We start from the raw sequence: 19,552 nt of genomic DNA, 5'->3' as shown, positions 1-19,552 counted from the left end.
GCATAGTCCATTAATTTTGTCTGCCATTCTTCTTTCGTCGGTACCCCTCTGCTGATCTTAACACCCAGCAAGTCCTGTTGGGAAGGACATGGCTTTTCAGGTATTGATCTGTGATTTTCTTTCTTAATGTTAACAGGATATTAATTCCTCCCTCACCCCCCATCTAGTTCAGCGTCCTCTTCTCACAAGCCAGCTATGGGCCCTTAATGGGAAACCCGCAAGCAGGAACTGAACGCAAGAGCCCTCAGCCCTCCGGTGGTTTCCAGCAACTGGCCCAGCCCAAACTTTTCCTCATTCAAGACCTCCTGTATAGAATAATAAACCAGACTCATGCCTCTCTTGTGCCTTCCTCCCTCCCCTGCTTTCCAAACCACGGTTTGTCACAAGTTTCCCGAAGAAGCAGCTTGCGAGCTGCCAGATACAATGCCCTATATCTGCCTCATGTTGTGGCCTTGTGGGGTTTTGTTTCCTGTTCCCACCCCCCATCCCACCCCACTGCAGTCTCAGGCAGGCAGCAATACAAGAGGGCAAATCAGACCCCTAGATTGGGCTGTGGGGGCCTTGGTAAGCCACACACACTGTTGTTGTTGTTGTTGTTGTTGTTGTTGTTGTTGTATGTTCTAGTTATCTCCTGCTTGGACTACTGCAATGCTCTCTATGTGGGGCTACCTTTGAAGGAAACTGCAACTAATCCAGAATGCGGCAGCTAGACTGGTGACTGGGAGCGGCCGCCAAGACCATATAACACCAGTCCTGAAAGATCTTCATTGGCTACCAGTATGTTTTCAAGCAATTCAAAGTGTTGGTGCTGACCTTTAAAGCCCTAAACGGCCTCGGTCCTGTATACCTGAAGGAGTGTCTCCAACCTCATCATCCAGCCCGGACACTGAGGTCCAGCTCCGAGGGCCTTCTGGTGGTTCCCTGCGAGAAGTGAGGTTACAGGGAACCAGGCAGAGGGCCTTCTCGGTAGTGGCGCCTAAAATGATGTGTAAAAATTTTCAGAGACGCCGTTGATGGAATCTTTCCAGGAATTGGAGATGGTGTTTATAAGTGGTCCATGTTCCACAAGCATGTATGGTAGTAAGGTTGGTAGTACAATAGCTTTGAAAATGAGCATTTTGGTTTCCCTGTGAATTTCCCGGTCCTCAAGTACTCTGCACTTCAGTCGGGAGAAAGCCACACTCACAGAGCTCTGGCGATGCTGGATTTCGGCATCAATGTTGGCCGTTGTGGAAAGATAACTTGGCCTCAGTACATGGGCTTTCTCGGGCTACTGTATGCTCGGCAAACTGAGCATACCCCAAAAGTCCCTGCTCTGGGTTCATTTGCCAGGAATGGGAGACATTTTTCTCTCTCTATACCCAGATTTTAAGCAATTTGGAAAACACGAGAAAGAGCCATGCAGTCAGAGGGGGGAGCAGTGGCGCCACCTGGTGGCTATGGAGGGTGATGTAGCAGACGAGTTCCTGCTCTGTTTCTGAAGTTGGAGGTAAAGCCTGTCTGTCAAGGTAGCCTAGACGACTCCTTGGGATACAGGCAAATCCCCATTTCCATCCGTTGGAGGCATGCTGCAAACCTGGAAGTGGCATGAAAGGGGGGAAACAGCCCTAAAAGAACGCAAAAATGGTGCGAAAATAGTGTCTAGCAATCCCACAACCCTTTGCAAGTGCAGCCCCAGGAGTCTTTGCACCAACCTTTGAGACCAGTGAAGAGTTGGGAATTTGAGCAAGGAGGATGAGAAGGAGCAACTGTGGTGGAGTTTGGTGGCTTTTTGGTTATTTGAATGGTGTTCTCAATATACACAATTCCACATGAACATGCGGTGCCTCAGATCACAACCCGTGCCTAAATGGGGAGTTGCCCGTCCAGTCGTACCTTGGATCTTGAACGTCTTGGATCCCAAACAAATCAGCTCCGAACGATCAAAACCTGGAAGTGACTGTTCCGCTTTGTGAATGATTTTTGAAAGCCAAACATCTGATGGGGCTTCCGATTGGCTGCAGGAGCTTCCTGCAGCCAATCAGAAACCGCGCTTTGGTTTCCGAACGTTTTGGAAGTTGAACGGACTTCTGGAATGGATTCGACTTCCAAGGTACGACTGTACTTGTTTTCCACAACTGTGGAACCATTCAGACATGCATCGCCATAAAGGTAAAGGGTAAAGGGACCCCTGACCATTAGGTCCAGTCGTGACCGACTCTGGGGTTGCGGCGCTCATCTCGCTTTATTGGCAGAGGGAGCTGGCGTACAGCTTCTGGGCCATGTGGCCAGCAGGACTAAGCCGCTTCTGGCGAACCAGAGCAGCGCACGGAAACGCCGTTTACCTTCCCGCCAGAGTGGTACCTATTTATCTACTTGCACTTTGACGTGCTTTCGAACTGCTAGGTTGGCAGGAGCAGGGACCGAGCAACGGGAGCTCACCCCATCGCGGGGATCCGAACTGCCAACCTTCTGATCGGCAAGTCCTAGGCTCTATGGTTTAACCCACAGCGCCACCCATGCCCCTTTTCCGAAGGTGGTGCAGCGCTAATCAGGTCTGTGAGGTCAATTTGTTTTTCCCCTAAGTTGCCTCTGACCATGGATGGATGAATGAATCATCCCTGTGATGACAATCCTAGCCAGGTGTCCTCCATATATTTTGGACTATGGCTCTGTCTGATGCTGGTGGGAGTTGTATTCCAGCAAACTTGGAGGGGCACCAGGTTGGGAAAGGTTGCTGTGATTCATGTGTGGCCTGGCTCACTCAACCCAACCTAGCAGTTCTGCTGCCGCCCACAGCACGATTTCACCTTAACTACTCCTGCTCATTAATAGGTGGCATCATTAATTAGGGTGCTGAGCCCCATTCCCACACACGGCTTGGTTTTGACTCATCCAAAGCTCATGTGACTAGGAGTGCCTCGATTTCTCTGTCAACACAGGGAGTGACAAAGAATGGAAATGGCCTCCAAGGTATATGTTGTGGATCTGCCCTTAATGCTCCATGTTGCTGCTAAACTCTTGAATTTCAGTCTGAAAATGGAATTTTTGTAAAATTATTAGTCTATAAAACAATTTCTTCTTTGGAATTGAATACAATGGTACCTCGGGTTACATATGCTTCAGGTTACATACGCTTCAGGTTACAGACTCTGCTAACCCAGAAATAGTGCTTCAGGTTCAGAACTTTGCTTCAGGATGAGAACAGAAGTCGGGCTCCGGCGGCGCAGTGGCAACAGGAGGCCCCATTAGCTAAAGTGGTGCTTCAGGTTAAGAACAGTTTCAGGTTAAGAACGGACCACCAGAACGAGTTAAGTATTTAACCGAGGTACCACTGTATGTTCAAATTGTACTGTTGAGAGTGTATTAACTTATGGTCTCTGTGTGTGGTTTGGGAGCTGCACGGCCAGGGAAAAAACAATGCCATCCAGGGTTGTAAAGACTGCGGAGAGAATAATTGGGTGCACTCTTCCCACCTTGGATCAAATCTATGCTTCCAGGTGCCATAAGAAAGTTGCAGAGATAGCGCAGGATAGTGCGCACCCCGGAAATGATCTCTTTCAGCTTCTGCCTTCTGGAAGAAGGGACAGGGTTATAAAGACTAGGACTAGCCGCCTAAGAAACAGTTTCGATCCAAATGCAATTTTGGTTTTAAATGCAGTGTAAGGTAGTCTCTGTGGGAGTATATTGTATTTAATTATGGGGTATCCGAGTTTTTAGGGGGTTAACCAGGCTGGGATATCTGGGATAGCAGGCTTGTTGGTTTTTGAATGTCTGATGTGGATTTTTTCAATTTTGTTGTTCTGTATGGGACAATGACAATCAAGATGGGACAATGACAATAAAGATTATCGTATCGTAAGATGCAAATCCTTCACTTACAGGTTAGTGGTTAATTATTACCGTATTTTTCGCTCTATAAGACGCACCAGACCACAAGACGCACCTAGTTTTTGGAGGAGGAAAACAAGAAAAAAAATATTCTGAATCACAGAAGCCAGAACAGCAAGAGGGATCGCTGCACAGTGAAAGCAGCAATCCCTCTTGCTGTTCTGGCTTCTGTGATAGCTGCACAGCCTGTATTCATTCCATAAGACGCACACACATTCCGCCTTACTTTTTAGGAGGGAAAAAGTGAGTCTTATAGAGCAAAAAATACGGTATATTGACATTTTCTAAAGGAGAGGAAACGATGACAAGCTTCTCTTAAAATGCATGGGGCTGTTTGGCTTTAAATCTGGAATGTGTCCTGGACTCTATACAACTGGGCCCTGAAATCACGATGGCAATCTTGCCCCGATCCGAAAGGATGCACCTCATTTTCATTTGGATTCAGTAGGCCTGTGTTTGTACACTTATTTTATTTATTGAGTCACATATCATAGAATCATAGATCAGAGTTGGAAGGGACCCTGTGGGTCATCTAGACCAACCCCCTGCAGATGCAGGAATATGCAGCTTCCCTTATGGGGATCGAACCTGCGACCTTGGCATTATCAGCACCATGCTCTAACCAACTGAGCTATTTGAAGAGCCTGTGAAAGTTAACATTGAGGCCAACTGATTGTACGTTAAGAACATAAGAAGAGCCTTGTGGGATCAGGCTGATGCCCCAGTTGTTTTTTTTAAAATGATATTTATTCCAGTTTTCACAAATACAGAAAGAAATTGAAAAAGACAAAATAAGGGGAAGTAAGTAAATAAGACAAAGTAAGGAAATTTTTTTTAAAAAAAGTACATAAAAACACCACCCCTCCACCCTACCAACAAAGAAGAAAACAAAAAACAAAAACATTTTAAAAAAGGAAAAACACTTTCATTTTTCAGAGTTCTATCTTTCAATAACTTATTTACTTGACCTCCTCCCACCTCCCTTTTTGTATTCCAATTATTAATTAAGTCAGCAAATTCTTTCCATCTTTCACTTCTTACTCACTCACTCACTCACTTATTTATCTTAATCCATTTAAGCCTTATTCTCCCATCAAGATCTAGAAAATTATCCAAACTCCAATCTAATAAACAGAGAAAAGAGAAAAAACTTAAGTCTTATACCCTTAAATCCTACTATCTCAAATAGTTTGGTCCAGCAACCGATTTTCACAGGAGCCACCCAGAGGCCTCTGGAAAACCCGAAAGGAGGATTCGAACACAATAAAGCCACTTCTGACCTAGAAAGGGGGGGGGGGTGTTGCAGGTTTCACGCCCCCACCATGTGCGCTGGGGCTGGCTCTCAGCCTCCGCACGATTGAGGGAATCCTCGGCCGCGTCATCCCTTGGCCAGCCAATCGGCTGGCCTAGGGGGTGTGGCCTGCGCTATTTAATGCAGGCGCGGCCGGGGATCTCCCTCTTTTGCCGCTCAGCTGCTCCGGTTCTACCGGGGGGGGGGGGGGGAGGCGGGAACTCACCACGCAAGACTTGCCCCTCCTGTGGTTTCCAGCAAACTGGTATTCAGAAGAGTTACTGTGGAAGCAGAGCATAGCCATCATGGCCAGTAGTCAGGTGCCTGAAAATCTGAGAGGAAAGGGAGTGTGCTGCTCTGGGGCATAGCTGTCAACTTACAGATTTGAAAATAAGGGGCCAGCAGCCTCAAAAATAAGAGATCAGCAGCCCAAATAAGGGATTTTGCTATTGTAAAGAGTTACATACATTGGTAGGATTGACAGATGCTGTCAATCCGGCATGAGGCGGTTGCACCGCGGCGGCGGCTGCCCTTCTACGTTCCTCCCCATCCCCTCCTCTTCTTCCTCCCTCAAGCCGCCTCCTCAGCTGCCACCACAGCTGCCACCTCCGGGCTCGCGGGCGGCATGGGCGAGAGTCTCTCTCCCTCCCCACCTCTCTCAGGTGGGGAAGGGCCGATGGAACTCCTTGCGCCAGAACGACGGCGCCAGCGCGCTCTCTCTCTCGCGGCAGAGGACCTCGAGCCGCTGCTTCCCTCCCGAGCCGGGCGAGCATGAAACCCGGGAAATTTAAGGGACATCATCAATAAGGGACAGCAGCGGGACACGGCGCTGGGATAAGGGAGTTTCCTGCCAAATAAGGGCGGTTGACAGCTATGCTCTGGTGGACTGTCTTACAACAGGGATTGGCAAGCTAAGGCCCATGGACCCCTGCCGCACTATGGCATCTGCGGGACCGTGAACAGGCCCAAGCCACAAAAACTTTGCTGACCCCTGGTCTACAATGACTTGCTCTTGATGGGCCTTCTTCTTACAGTCGTTTAAGCATTCACAGCCAGGACGACTATCCCCAACTCATGGCAGAATCGGCTCGGCTCAGTTTGGCATTTAACAGCTTTCTCGGAGGACTTCTGGGGTAAAGCTCATCTGCTGTCTGAAAGTTCTCCCCTAAGTTATGATGCTGGAACAGACATGAATGTGCCTTTTTGTATTGCCTCCACTAAGAATTGTAGTTCCCGGCATCAGGCACAGGACAAAGCCCCTTGCACATTTTAATTGCCCCTCCTCCCCAAACTGTCGGGACGCGGGTGGCGCTGTGGTCTAAACCACAGAGCCTAGGACTTGCTGATCAGAAGGTCGGCGGTTCGAATCCCCGCGACGGGGTGAGCTCCCGTTGCTCGGTCCCTGCTCCTGCCAACCTAGCAGATCGAAAGCACGTCAAAAGTACAAGTAGATAAATAGGTACCGCTCCAACAGGAAGGTAAACAGCGTTTCCGTGTGCTGCTCTGGTTCGCCAGAAGTGGCTTAGTCATGCTGGCCACATGACCCGGAAGCTGTACGCCAGCTCCCTCGGCCAGTAAAGAGAGATGAGCACAGCAACCCCAGAGTCGGTCACGACTGGACCTAATGGTCAGTCTGCGAGAAGTGAGGTTGCAGGGAACCAGGCAGAGAGCCTTCTTGGTGGTGGCGCCCACCCTGTGGAACGCCCTCTCTTCAGATGCCAAAGAGATCACTATTTGGTCAGTTACCTTGGAATAGGTAAAGAGGGTTTTCTAGACACGAACAGGGAGCAGTAGGCACATTGGTAGCAAGCAATCGATTGAATAGAGAGGGCACTCTACGATCACTTGCAAGCAATCCTATAAGATTGTAAGTTCCATTAGATTTATGGGGTGTGGATGCAGCCTTAGCTCACAGAATCAACAAGAGGGTCTCAACGAAAATTACCCTTAAAAAAAGCCTGAAGGTGCCTTTCAGTTTATGTAACTTCACATTAGCCAGAGAGGAGTTCGGTGGGAGGAAAAATCTTAAACACTGACGAACATCTACATGCCTAGTGCACTACATACAGAAGACAGGGGATCTTGCAGTGTCTCGTTTTACATTCTGAGCCGGAGAAGAACTTTTGAGAGGAATCAACTCGTAATATAGCTTAGCGTTGTTACAAGACGCACCGACTTTGTAACGCAGGTCAGGCTGACATTGCTAAACACGCCCGAGACCTAAATCGAGATGCTGTTCTCGATCTGAGGCGGGTTCAAGTAGTTGTAAGGGAGGGGTAACGACTTGTTCCTCTCGTTGATTTCCTCAGAAATCTTAGCCAGGTCATTCTGGAAGTCCACAATGAGCCGCTTTGGCTCGTCCTCAGTGAAATGTTCATCAGGATAGTGGCCCAAAGGTCTCTGGAAAAGATTCGGGAGAAATCAGTGGTGAAGACCGTGCCTCAAACTCCTATTCAGGTTGCAGTGAACTTTTCACATTCGCAATCCTAAAACACAAATGTAAAACTCCTTGGACACCCCCACATTTGGAAATATTCAAAACGAAGTCAAGTTTTTGTCCTCGTCTGGTTTTTTAATGGGAATGCTAGGCCAAATGTAGACTGTTGTAATGCAGGGATGTTGAGCTGGTGGTTCATGAGATGTTGCTTGACTACAACTCCTATCATCCATGATCACTGCCTATGCTGGTTGGGAGCTGATGGAAGTTGGAGTTTAACAACATCTGGAGGGCCACAAGTTTCCCTCCTGTACTTAAATGCAGTCCCCCAATGTAAGCTAATAAGAAATATATAGATTTGTGTCTTTGAGTTAATGATTTGAGTGTTTTATGACTTCGTAAGATCTGAAAGTTATCAATCCTATTATTCAAATTTGTAAGGGACCTTAATTTAAAGCAATCATCAGACATACTGTTGAAACCCTTATTCTCCCCACAATCATTCATTTTAATTAACAATTGTATAATGATTGTGGGGGAAATAAGAGTTTCGATAGTATTGCCTGATATTATTCTTCACGGAGTTTTGAAACAGGCATTTTAATGTTTGTGGTTCTCATCCATTTTTTCTCTTGTGTACCTTTTCTTTGTGGAATTTATTAGAATCCAAAGAAGAAATTGTTTTTTAGACTAATAATTTTGCAAAAATTCCATTTTGAGGCTGAAATTCAAGAGTTTAGATATAAACATGGGGCGCTAAGGGCAGATCCACAACATATACCTAGGAAGTCAAACAGCTTAGTTCTCGAACGTCGCAAACCAAGAAGTGAGTGTTCCGGTTTGCGAAGTATTTTTGGAAGCCAAACGTCCGATGGAGTTTCCGTGGCTTCCGATTGGCTGCAGGAGCTTTCTGCAGCCAATCAGAAGCTGCACTTTGGTTTCCGAATGTTTTGGAAGTCGAACGGACTTCCGGAACGGATTCCGTTCGACTTCCAAGGTACGACTATATTCAGAACACATTCGACTAACATTTAAAGCACATGACTTCCCTCAAAGAATCTTGGGAAATGGAGCTTTCCCCTTATAGAGCTACAATTCCCAGCACCCTTAATAAACTACAGTTTTCTGTATCATCTGGGGGAAGTCATGTGCTTTAAAGGTGCATCGAATGTGCTTTCAATATATGGTGTGTATCTGGCCCTAAGTTTCTTTTTATTATTATTATTATTATTTAGTTTTTATTATTCACGAAAAAAGAAACAAAAACAAAAAACAACAACAAATACATAATTTTACAATTACAAATTTACCGATTCAAAACCTGTATTCATCAAAATAATAAAAACAAAACTATACACCCGTGTGGCTTCCCTCCACCTCAACTTGACATCTTTAAAACAATAATGTCTCTTTTACCTTGTGTCTTCAAACTAATCATTATCTATCCATTGTTAGTTTTATTTTAGATTGATTCATCTTTACATACTTTATCTAGGCATACCAGCACATTACCTTTGGACCAGCCTTTTTTTCATATAATCCTCAAAACATTGCCATTCCTTCCTCAAATTCTGGTTAGACCGATTTCTTACGCCTGCCGTTAATTTGGCCAATCCTATAAAATCACTTAATTTGTTTATCCAATTCTCCTTTGTGGGGGACGGTCCACAAGATAATAAAAGGTTATTTTTATACGCCACGGCCACAGCTAGAATATTGCTGGAAAGGAACTGGAAAGGAGACCCGGCCCGAAGTTTCTTGACACAGAAAATGTGGTACCCAACCAAGGCCTTGCTTCCCTCCAAATCCTTACCGTGTCTCCTGCCTCGTTGCTTAGCAACCACAGGGAGCAGAGGGCGATGCAGGTGGTGTTGACCTTAGGGAGGGTCTCCAGGACGGTCTCCAAGGTCCCCGTGCCCTTCATGGTGGGTGGGGGTCTTCTCATGGAGGGTGGGCTGTTGGGGATCCATGCGCCATAGTCATACTGTGGGCAAGCAAAGGACCAAGTTAAATCAGGGCTACCAGGCGTCCCCGTTTCCCGGGGACAGTCCCCGGATTCGCGAATAAGTCCCTGGACAAATTCCGTCCCTGGAATGTCCCCGGATTTCATCTATAGTGGTACCTCGGGTTAAGAACTTAATTCGTTCTGGAGGCCCGTTCTTTTTTTTTTTTAATAATAATATTTTATTAAAATTTTCACAAAAAGAAAAAAGAAAAATACAAAAATAAAAAGCAGTTAAAAACAATTCCATCTTTCATGACATATCTTGCATTTGCTTGGTTCTTAGACTTCCCCACACCTCCCCTCTTTGTATTCCAATTCAATTTATTTATTCAGCAAATCCTTTCCCTCTTTACCTTTATCTTAATCTTGATCTTAATATATTATAGCTTTAACTTTCCACCTGTTAATATTCCATTTTTGCATATTCTTCCATAGCATTATTGCTAAAAAACCCTTAACCTCAATCATTCTAACTTTCATTAATTTTGCAGTATTTCTGTAAATAGTCTTTAAATTTCTTCCAATCTTCTTCCAAAAGCTCTTCTCCCTGGTCTCGGATTCTGCCGGTCATTTCCACCAATTCCATATAGTCCATCACCTTCATCTGCCACTGGAGGCCCGTTCTTAACCTGAAACTGTTCTTAACCTGAAGCACCACTTTAGCTAATGGGGCCTCCTGCTGCCGCTGTGCCACTATCGTGCGATTTCCGAAGCAAAGTTCTTAACCCGAGGTACTATTTCTGGGTTAGAGGAGTCTGTAACCTGAAGTGTCTGTAACCTGAAGCATCTGTAACCCAAGGTACCACTGTAATGTCCCCGGGAAACGCAGCAGCGGCAATCTCAGCAGCCCAGAGCACTTGGCTCTGGCTGGCTTCAGGAGCTGCTCGGAAGTCCCCATATGATGGCAGTGCAGGGGCTCTCAGATGCAGCTTCCGGGCTGCCTCCAACTTCCCTGACCCCGGCAACTAAGCTGTGAAGGGAGGCTTCATGCTGCCTATCGGAGTAGCCTCTCAACTCCTACTTGTGTGCAAGAAGGAGAGAGGCGGGGATCTCTCAGCTGTGAAGGGAGGCTTCACACTGCCTTTCAGAGCTTGCATGCAAGCAGGAGGGGGCAGGGATATCTCAGTTAGGCAACAGGAAGCCTCCCTTCCCAGCTGAGGGATAATGTTAGAGGAATTCTAAGGTCTTATATATATAAAATAGGGATGCAGGTGGCGCTGTGGTCTAAACCACAGAGCCTAGGGCTTGCCGATCAGAAGGTCGGCGGTTCAAATCCCTGCGACGGGGTGAGCTCCCGTTGCTCGGTCCCTGCTCCTGCCCACCTAGCAGTTCAAAAGCACGTCGAAGTGCAAGTAGATAAATAGGTACCGCTCCGGCGGGAAGGTAAACGGCGTTTCCGTGCGCTGCTCTGGTTCGCCAGAAGCGGCTCAGTCATGCTGGCCACATGACCCAGAAGCTGTACGCCGGCTCCCTCGGCCAATAAAGTGAGATGAGCGCCACAACCCCGGAGTCGGCCACGACTGGACCCAATGGTCAGGGGTCCCTTTACCTTTACCTTTATATATATAAAATAAATGTTCATAAATGTACAAGGCTAACACATATATAAGTATATAAACCATGTGTCTGAAATGGTATCCTGAAGCCATTTTGACTCTCCCAAATTGACCTCATATATTTCCTTGCAAGGAGGAAGAAAATGGGAAACACTTTCCAATTGTTTTTGGGCTATAGGGGCTAACACGTCCCTTTTCAAATGCAGCCTGGCAAGTATCTGTTAAGCTGAGCACACTATCAATATACGTAGGTGTTATGTAGTAAGCTTGGATCCTAGAACAATAGGCAAGTAGGATCCTAGAATGCAACAGCTGATTGGCTTGCAGGAAAAGACCAATCAGGCTCCAGGAGGGAAGCAGAATCAGCCAATCAGAAGGGACTCATTGTGTGAATAATGTACATAAAAGCCTGAGGTCTGGGGGGCAATTCAATCACTGTTTACAAGCTGCAAGAAATCACTACAGGACTCCGAGTATATTTCAGTAAGAGATTCTGGAACTAAGTATTTACCATCTCAAAGGAATGGCCAGGCTACTCAGAAAAGGCAATCAGATAAGGAATGATCAGGTATCCTGGCAGACAAGAGAGGAGCAACACACTCAAATTTCTGCTGTAGACCACCTCCTTCTGTGATGTATGTATGATGTTGTTTTTTTTTTGGGGGGGGGGTCTTGGGCTACAGGGTGGGCAATTTCAAAAGTCTATATAAGGGCTTGTACACCAATTTTCTGGGTTCCTCTCCTCCCTCCTGCGTGGGGTGCGTGGGGACCCTGTTGCGACAGTTTAAGAAAGATCAGGCTTACTAACTGCTTTGCTTCTCAGTATTCTCTAGTCGGCCTGTTATTTTCTCCTACTGTTATAGAACCTACATAAGGACTCTCTACGGGCTCTTGGGTACCCCATAAGGGGAAAAGGAGCAGTTTTTTTCTTATAACAAATTATAATACAGTGGTGCCTCGCAAGACGAAAAGAATCCGTTCCGTGAGTCTCTTCGTCTTGCGGTTTTCTTCGTCTTGCGAAGCAAGCCCATTAGCGGATTAGCGCTATTAGCGCTGTTAGCGGTTTAAGGGCTATTAGCAGCTATTAAGGGATTAGCGGCTATTAAGGGATTAGCGGATTAGCTGCTAAAAGGCTATTAGCGGCTTTGTGGATCAGCTGATAAGCGGCTTAGATCAGCTGTGAAGCGGCTTAGCAACAGCTGTGAAGCGGCTTAGGGGCTGGGGGGAAAGGGGGGGAGGGAAAAAACCCCCGCAGAACTCGCAAGGCATTTTCGTCTTGCGAAGCAAGCCCATAGCAAATTCGTTTTGTGAAGCACCTCCAAAACGGAAAACCCTTTCGTCTAGCGGGTTTTCCGTCTTGCGAGGCATTCGTCTTGCGGGGCACCACTGTACGTATTTCAAGAGACAAAAGGAATCTTCTGCATTTTCCCAAGAAGAGGCCAAATCTATGCAAGAGGGGAGTCAGTTGTGTGAATGAGGACAGGAAGGTACCGTATTTTTCGCTCTATAAGACGCACTTTCCCCCTCCTAAATAGTAAGGGGGAATGTGTGTGCGTCTTATGGAGCGAATGCAGGCTGTGCAGCTATCCCAGAAGCCAGAACAGCAAGAGGGAGAGCTGTGCAGTGCCTCTTGTTGTGAGGCCTTAGCATGATCCTCCCTCCTCCTTCCTCTTCAACAACATTTGATTCGGAATATTTTTTTCTCTTGTTTTCCTCCTCTAAATCTAGGTGCGTCTTATGGCTGGGTGCATCTTATAGAGTGAAAAATACGGTAAGTGTGGCCTCTCACCTGGCCAGAGTTGACAGCAGCGTGTTGCGCTGAGCAGGTGAAGATGACCATTGTCAAGAACTTGGTCAGCTCCTCCATGGTCTCCAGAGACGAGGGGGCACCCGACGTCTTCCTGTTCTTGAAGGCTTCCTTGAAGATCTCTCGGATCCAGGCCTGGAGTTCCAGGTCACTCTGGACACGATCGTCACTCTTGTAGTAGAACCGGACAAGGCTGGCCACAAACCTGGGACATGAAGAAAGAAGAAGAAGAGGAAGAGTTTGGATTTGATATCCCGCTTTATCACTACAGAGAAACTTACGGTCTTCAAATAAAAACATCTTGAAGGTCCCAGGCCACAGAGAAGTTAGGCTGGCCTCAACTAGAGCCAGGGCTTTTTCGGCCGTGGCTCCGATCTGGTGGAACGCTCTGTCACAAGAGACCAGGGCCCTGCGGGACTTGACATCTTTCCGCAGGGCCTGCAAGACAGAACTGTTCCACCAGGGCTTTGGCCAGGGCACAGCCTGACTCCCTCCCTCGGCAATCTTCGTGGAGTTCTGGCCCAATGGTTGCCAGTGGCTTGATTTGAATTAATTTATAATGAATGATTTTAGAGTGTTGTTTGTGCTGTACTTTTGTACTGTTTTATTGTTGTTAGCCGCCCTGAGCCCGGCTTCGGCTGGGAAGGGCGGGATATAAATAAAATGTATTATTATTATTATTATTACCCAAAGGAGTCTCAAAGCGGCTAACATTCTCCTTTCCTTTCCTCCCCCACAACAAACACTCTGTGAGGTAAGAGGGGCTGAAAGACTTCAAAGAAGTGTGACTAGCCCAAGGTCACCCAGCAGCTGCATGTGGAGGAGCGGGGAATCGAACCCGGTTCACCAGATTACGAGTCCACCGCTCTTAACCACTATACCACACTGGCTCCAAAGTGCATGCTGGGAGGCCTTGCCAGGCATTGATCTAAGATATCAGCTGCCCCCCCCAACCAGGTTCCCTCTAGGTCAGCGGTTCTCAACCTGTGGGTCCCCAGATGTTGTTGGACTACAACTCCCATCATCCCTGAGCCCTGGCCTTGCTGGCTAGGGGTGATGGGAGTTGTAGTTCAACAACAACTGGGGACCCACAGGTTGAGAAAGGCTGCTCTAGGTGTTTATGGCTCCCATCAGGCAGGCCTGGCGGCGTCACCTCTCTATGGCGGCCCATATCTTCAGCCCATCGTCCCGGTAGTGGTAGTTTGCGACGGAGGCGACCCCGCGGGCCTCAATGTCGTCGGGGAGGCAGAGGGAGGCGTAAGCCATGCTGTAGGTTCCTTTCCCCACAATGGGCACGATTCCTTTGTAGCCTGCTGAGGTAGCCTGGGGGTGGGGGAAACAGTCAGATGTGAGCAGTGGCGTAGCGTGGGTTGTCAGCACCCGGGGCAAGGCAAGTAATTTGCGCCCCCTAACCCGGGGCAAGGCAAGTAATTTGCGCCCCCCCTACTGCACTGTCCCTCCCCCAGATAGTCCCTCGCTCTCTCTCCGCACCGCACCGCGCGCCTGGTACCCTACCCTCCACAGTGGGCAGCGACCCGGCGGCTCGGATCAGATTCGCACAGCCAGCACTGCAGTGAGAGAGAGTGAGTGAGCCAGGTAGGGGCAGAGAGCTGCGAGTGCGAGCGCGCCCCCCCAGATGTTGCGCCCGGTGCGGCCGGCCCCCCCTGCACCCCCCACGCTACGCCACTGGACGTGAGTACTTGAAGGGTGGGACAGGACAGGGGAAAAAGGCGTTATTATCTTCAAGCTCCCTGCATTGCGAGAAACCCAGGTCATTACAGTCATGCCTCATGTTACGTCCGCTTCATGTTACGTTCTTTCAGGTTACGTCCCGCGGCGACCCGGGAGTACCGGAAAGGGTTACTTCCGGTTTTCGCTGCTCGCGCATGCGCAGAAGCACAAAATGAGGTCACGCGCATGCACAGAAGCAGCGAATTGCAACCCGCGCGTACGCCGCTGCGGCGCTGCGGATTGCGCTCTTTTCATGTTGCGAACGGGCCTCCGGAACGGATCCCGTTTGCAACCAGAGGTACCACTGTATATTTCGTTCCAATTCCAAATTGTGTGCTGCTTTTCTAAATGACTATACCGAAGGAGAAGGGTTGTCGGGTTCAGGGCAGGTGAAATAAGTTCCACAGCAAAATAAATTTGCAAGTAAGCCTTTCTCATTCTAAAGATAAAACGTGGAATGTTTTATCTATATCAGTATTCCGAATTACAGACACCGACGGATTTAGATGGGAGGCCGGGGTGAGGGGACGTGGGGACCAGATACTAAAAAGTGGAAATTAGCAAAATCAGGGTTCTTTGTTTCACTTTTCCACTCCTTTTGGATCCAAGGATTGTAGACGTAAGCGGATGGTGATGAGAGAGTGAGGCAAATTTTTATATTATATGTTGTTGTTGCTACAAAGTTCTCAGCCGTGGACGATGCTGGATTCTAGTGTGACACATTTAGGTGCATGAGATTTAAGATCCGATGTTCAAAAAGGTGAAAGTTGGAGAACAACTTGAGATACATTTCCGAATTTGGCCCTTTGGGCACAGATTTCAAAGAAAATCTGCCAAACTGCAGACAGCATTTTCTGCATGGACATCTCTCCCATCGCTTGCTTATTTGTGCAATTGGGGGGTGGGGCGGGGGGCAGCTAATCAGGCTGTGGTGCCAAAAGCTAAAGCAGAAGGATGCACATTCTCATTCGGGTTTCAAAATCCATCTCTGAGAGCAGGCAGGGGGATTGTGCTGGTCCCGGGGGGAGGTTACCGTGGGGCGAGGTCCAGGACCTGAGTCAAGGGTCGGCAGAAGGGGGGTCCACAGCGAGGAGCCGGACAAGGACAGGAACTCTGGGGGAACCGGACTGGGTGCTGGCTGAAACAGCTCTTCAACGACGTTGCTCCCGCAACCTGGGACCGGTCTGACTGGCCTTTATCTTCTCTGAGGCCAGGGGCGGTCCCGGCCCCCAGGAGACCCGTCTCTCCTGGCCTTAAGGCGAGCACTCCTCCTGGGAGAAACCAGTTCCCTCCGCCTCTCTGCCCTGAGCCTCTGCAGTTCAGGAGAGGCTGAAGGGTTACTGGACCCAGGGGGAGACTCACCTGTAGGCACTGAGTCCTCAGCCACCTCCGGAGCCAGAGTGGATTCACCTGGTGCCTGCTCCTAAGGATCCAGCACAGGTGCAGGCGCTTCAGAATCAAGGCCCTGCCCTAGTTCAGCCGGTCCTGGAGGCGGGGATTCCTGTGCAGGCTGGGATTCCTCTGGTTCAGCCTCTGAATCGGATTCCCAGGCCATCACAGGGATGCACCACAGGGTTGGAGGAAGGGGGGCGGGGGGGCGGTATGCCCTGGGTGTCATCACTGGGGGGGGGGGTTACATTCGGCACACCGCCCACCACCACAACTCCCAAGCCTACCCCGAGCCGTTGGGGAAAGAGGCGGATCTGTGCCGCCTTGCTGGCAGCCTTCCCCACTTTTCCCTTCGTTTTGAGAGCTCTGGGGAGGCTTGGGAGTCGCGGGCGGGTGGCGCGCCATTGCCCCCCGCTCCCAGGCTGCTTCCTGGGGGGGGGGGGAGCCTCCCCCGAGCTGCCAAAAGGAAGAGGGAAGAGAGTGTTAGTTTCTGTTTGCCACTGTGCAGTGCTTTGGAGTCACAAGACTCTGTTTACATTCCAGAGACGTCTCACGGAAGACAGGAGACAGATGTGACAATACTGGTTTCCTGTTCCTTTGTTGTTCAGTTGCTCTCTGCTCTCACAGAGGATGATTTCTTTTCTGTCTGCGTAGCTTAGAAAACAAAGCCATAAATCTCATCACTTCCGTGTGCTCCTTTGATTCTCTGCATAATGGGAACGTGCTTGGAGGCCTCATCAAAGGCTCAGGTCATTAATCACGTTGGAGGTGATTCCAGAAGATGAGCTTTATCAGCTCAGCAGAAAGAATGGAGATTCCGACAGGGAGGAAGACCGTTGGCAAAGCGGCGTGGCTCCCTCTTTCCTCGCCCAGGAAGCAGCCCGACATGGGCGCCACGCCCCCTGGGATGCTCGCCATGGCGCCCCCCTGGGATGCTAGCCCCGCCCCATAGCCCCGCCCCCAGATGCACAGCAGCTAAGCTCCGCCTCTGATGCACCAGACAGACAAGCAAACTCAAAAAGGGGAAAGGGACCTTCTCTCTTACCAGGTCCATCATCCCGCCTTCCATGATGAGCCTGACCCTGGCCAAAGCGTTGATCTGGAGGGTGTATCGGAAGTGTGGGACCAGGAGCTGCAAGGCGGGAAAGAAAACCTGTTTGTTAAGTTGTTAAGTATCAGACGACACAGTGATTCTTCAAACAGCTCTTGTTTATTCACAAGCCAGAACAGAACTGGAGGCTTCAATGGCAGAAATGACTGGCAGAATCCGAGACCAGGGAGAAGAGTCGATGGAAGAAGATTGGAAAAAATTTAAAGTATATTTACAGAAATACTGCAAAATTAAGGAATGTTAGAAGAATATTGGAATGAAATTATATGGTTTTAGCAGAAATCTTATAAAGAATTAAGTGAAAACTGATTGTTAATGGGCTAAAGTGGAAAATTTAAAGTTAGACTGTGTTAAGATAAATTATAGAACAAAAAATTGAGAAAGAGGGAAAGGATTTGCTGAATTAGCGAATTTGAATTAGAATACAAAAAAGGGAGGTATGAGGAAGTCGAGGAAACAAGTAAATGAAAGATAAAGATATGGAAATTGGATGTGTTTTTAAACGTTTTTGTTTTTTCTTGTTTTGGTGTATTGTTTTTTCTTTCTATTCTCGATGTATTGCTTATTAATTTTTATTGTTTTTTTTCCTTAGACTTCTTTTTTGTAACTATAAAACTTCTAATAAATATTATTTTTTTAAAAAAAATGAACCGGAGGCTTCAGCCAGCCTGCTTATATAGAGCTCCACTACAACGTAACAGTAACCATTTTCTGTAACTATCCAATCACTGAACGTCACTTTCAATCCCTTATTTGCATATGTGGACCTGAGTGAAAACTATCTACAGTATCCCCCTGCTGGCCCAGGGTGAGAACTTCAGTACATAACACTGTTGGAATACTTTGCCTAGAGAGAGACTTGGAAGTCACGCAGCCGAACCTCCAGCAAAGGTACTGGATTCTGCTCCCTTTCAGTCCCAAAACCAGGAAGCGTGATTGCAAACCTCTCGACAGGTCACAACGCGAAAAGATACTGGGCTGTGCTTGACTCACAAGTAAAACAGGCCCAGCCTTGCAGCAAGCAAGATCCTTTCGCAGGGCACAGATTCATGTCCTTTGCCCTCAGGCAGCGGCACGCCCCTCTACCCTCATCCCGCCGGCACTTTTCAAGATGGAGTTGCTCCCGTTCGACCTTTGGGTTTCTCAAGGGCTGCCACAACGGCTGGAGGGAGGCCCAGCGAAACCTTTTCCTCGCTTCTCCTTGGTTGGCTGTGCGAACCCTAACGTGACCCTCGGGCCGGATGCTGTTCCTGTCCCCCTGCCGCCAACGTACCTTGAAGACCGGGTGGCACAATGGCAGGTGCCTCAGAGTGCAGATAGCAAAGACCTCGGCCACCAGGTGAGTCTGGAGCAGGTGGGAGATGTTCTGGTGGACGTGGAAGTCGGCGTTGCGGACCCACATCTTAGCCAGGGTCCAGTCCCACACGGAGTCGCTGGGGAGGAAGATGGGGCTGTTGGGGCCTGGAGTTTGTCTCAGCTGAGGGAAAGAAGGAGAGGAGCTGGTGAAGGGGTGGTCGGGGCGGCTGAGGAGAGAGGGTGGGGCAACAGGTTGGGAAACGCCCCCCCCCCAGCAGGTTTGGGGTTCGAGCCAAAATGGATACAGTGGTGCCCCGCAAGACGAAATTAATTCGTTCTGCGAGTTTTTTCGTTCTACGAGTTTTCAGAAAAACTCGTATCCATTGAACGAATCCATTCCGGAAGTCCTTTCAACTTCCAAAACGTTCAGAAACCAAAGCGTGGCTTCTGATTGGCTGTAGGAAGCTCCTGCAGCCAATCGGAAGCCCCGGCCAATAAAGCGAGATGAGCTCAACAACCCCAGAGTCGTCCGCGACTGGACCTAGAATCATAGAGTTGGAAGAGACCACAAGGGCCATCGAGTCCAACCCCCTGCCAAGCAGGAAACACCATCAGAGCACTCCTGACATATGGTTGTCAAGCCTCAGCTTAAAGACCTCCAAGGGTCCCTCTACCTTTACCCTAAAGCAACAGAAGAGGAATTGGATGGCCTGGGGCCAGGTTGCGGCAAGAGAAGTGGGAAGAGCCTTGCGGTGGCCAGAGAGTCAGGGCTTCAATGGGCTCAATTCTGACGTCCTGCCGTGCTTACCTGGCCGGCTGCTTACCTGGATAGCTATGGGGAGGAGCTCCCCGGAAGGCGTCTGGTACAGGAGGCAGAGAGGGTCCGCCATGTACTGCCGCTGCCCTTGAATCGTGTTCGTCGGGATGCCCTGCAGGATCTTGTAATCCACGATGTAAACGTTCCCTTTCTTTTAGGGTCAGGGAGGAAGAAAAAAACGAGAGCTAGTTTGTGTCGTCGCTGCGTGATGGAAATAAGCTAGCCCAAAGCGGCGTGATAAG

The 19,552-nt window shown here is 48.6% G+C and overlaps 1 protein-coding gene across 1 annotated transcript in view; it reads right to left on the bottom strand.

Annotated features, from left to right (window-relative positions):
• Window positions 1-7,026: 7,026 nt before the first annotated feature.
• Window positions 7,027-19,552, bottom strand: part of LOC310662908 (polyunsaturated fatty acid lipoxygenase ALOX15B-like) — a 40,397-nt gene continuing 27,871 nt past the window's right edge. The window contains exons 10-16 of the mRNA XM_083410269.1: window positions 19,318-19,461; window positions 18,471-18,674; window positions 17,132-17,218; window positions 14,120-14,289; window positions 12,949-13,171; window positions 9,412-9,582; window positions 7,027-7,561 (exon numbers count right to left, since the gene is read on the bottom strand). Of these exons, the coding sequence (XP_083266395.1) occupies window positions 7,382-7,561; window positions 9,412-9,582; window positions 12,949-13,171; window positions 14,120-14,289; window positions 17,132-17,218; window positions 18,471-18,674; window positions 19,318-19,461 (1,179 nt within the window). The 3' untranslated portion in view covers window positions 7,027-7,381. The remainder of the gene's footprint in view (window positions 7,562-9,411; window positions 9,583-12,948; window positions 13,172-14,119; window positions 14,290-17,131; window positions 17,219-18,470; window positions 18,675-19,317; window positions 19,462-19,552) is intronic.

Source organism: Podarcis tiliguerta (genome assembly GCF_965153285.1).
Source record: "Podarcis tiliguerta genome assembly, chromosome: 13".
In the NCBI taxonomy this organism is placed as follows: Eukaryota; Metazoa; Chordata; class Lepidosauria; order Squamata; family Lacertidae; genus Podarcis; species Podarcis tiliguerta.
Note: the sequence above shows the minus strand (reverse complement) of the source record. Positions and strands in the feature narration are given on the sequence as shown.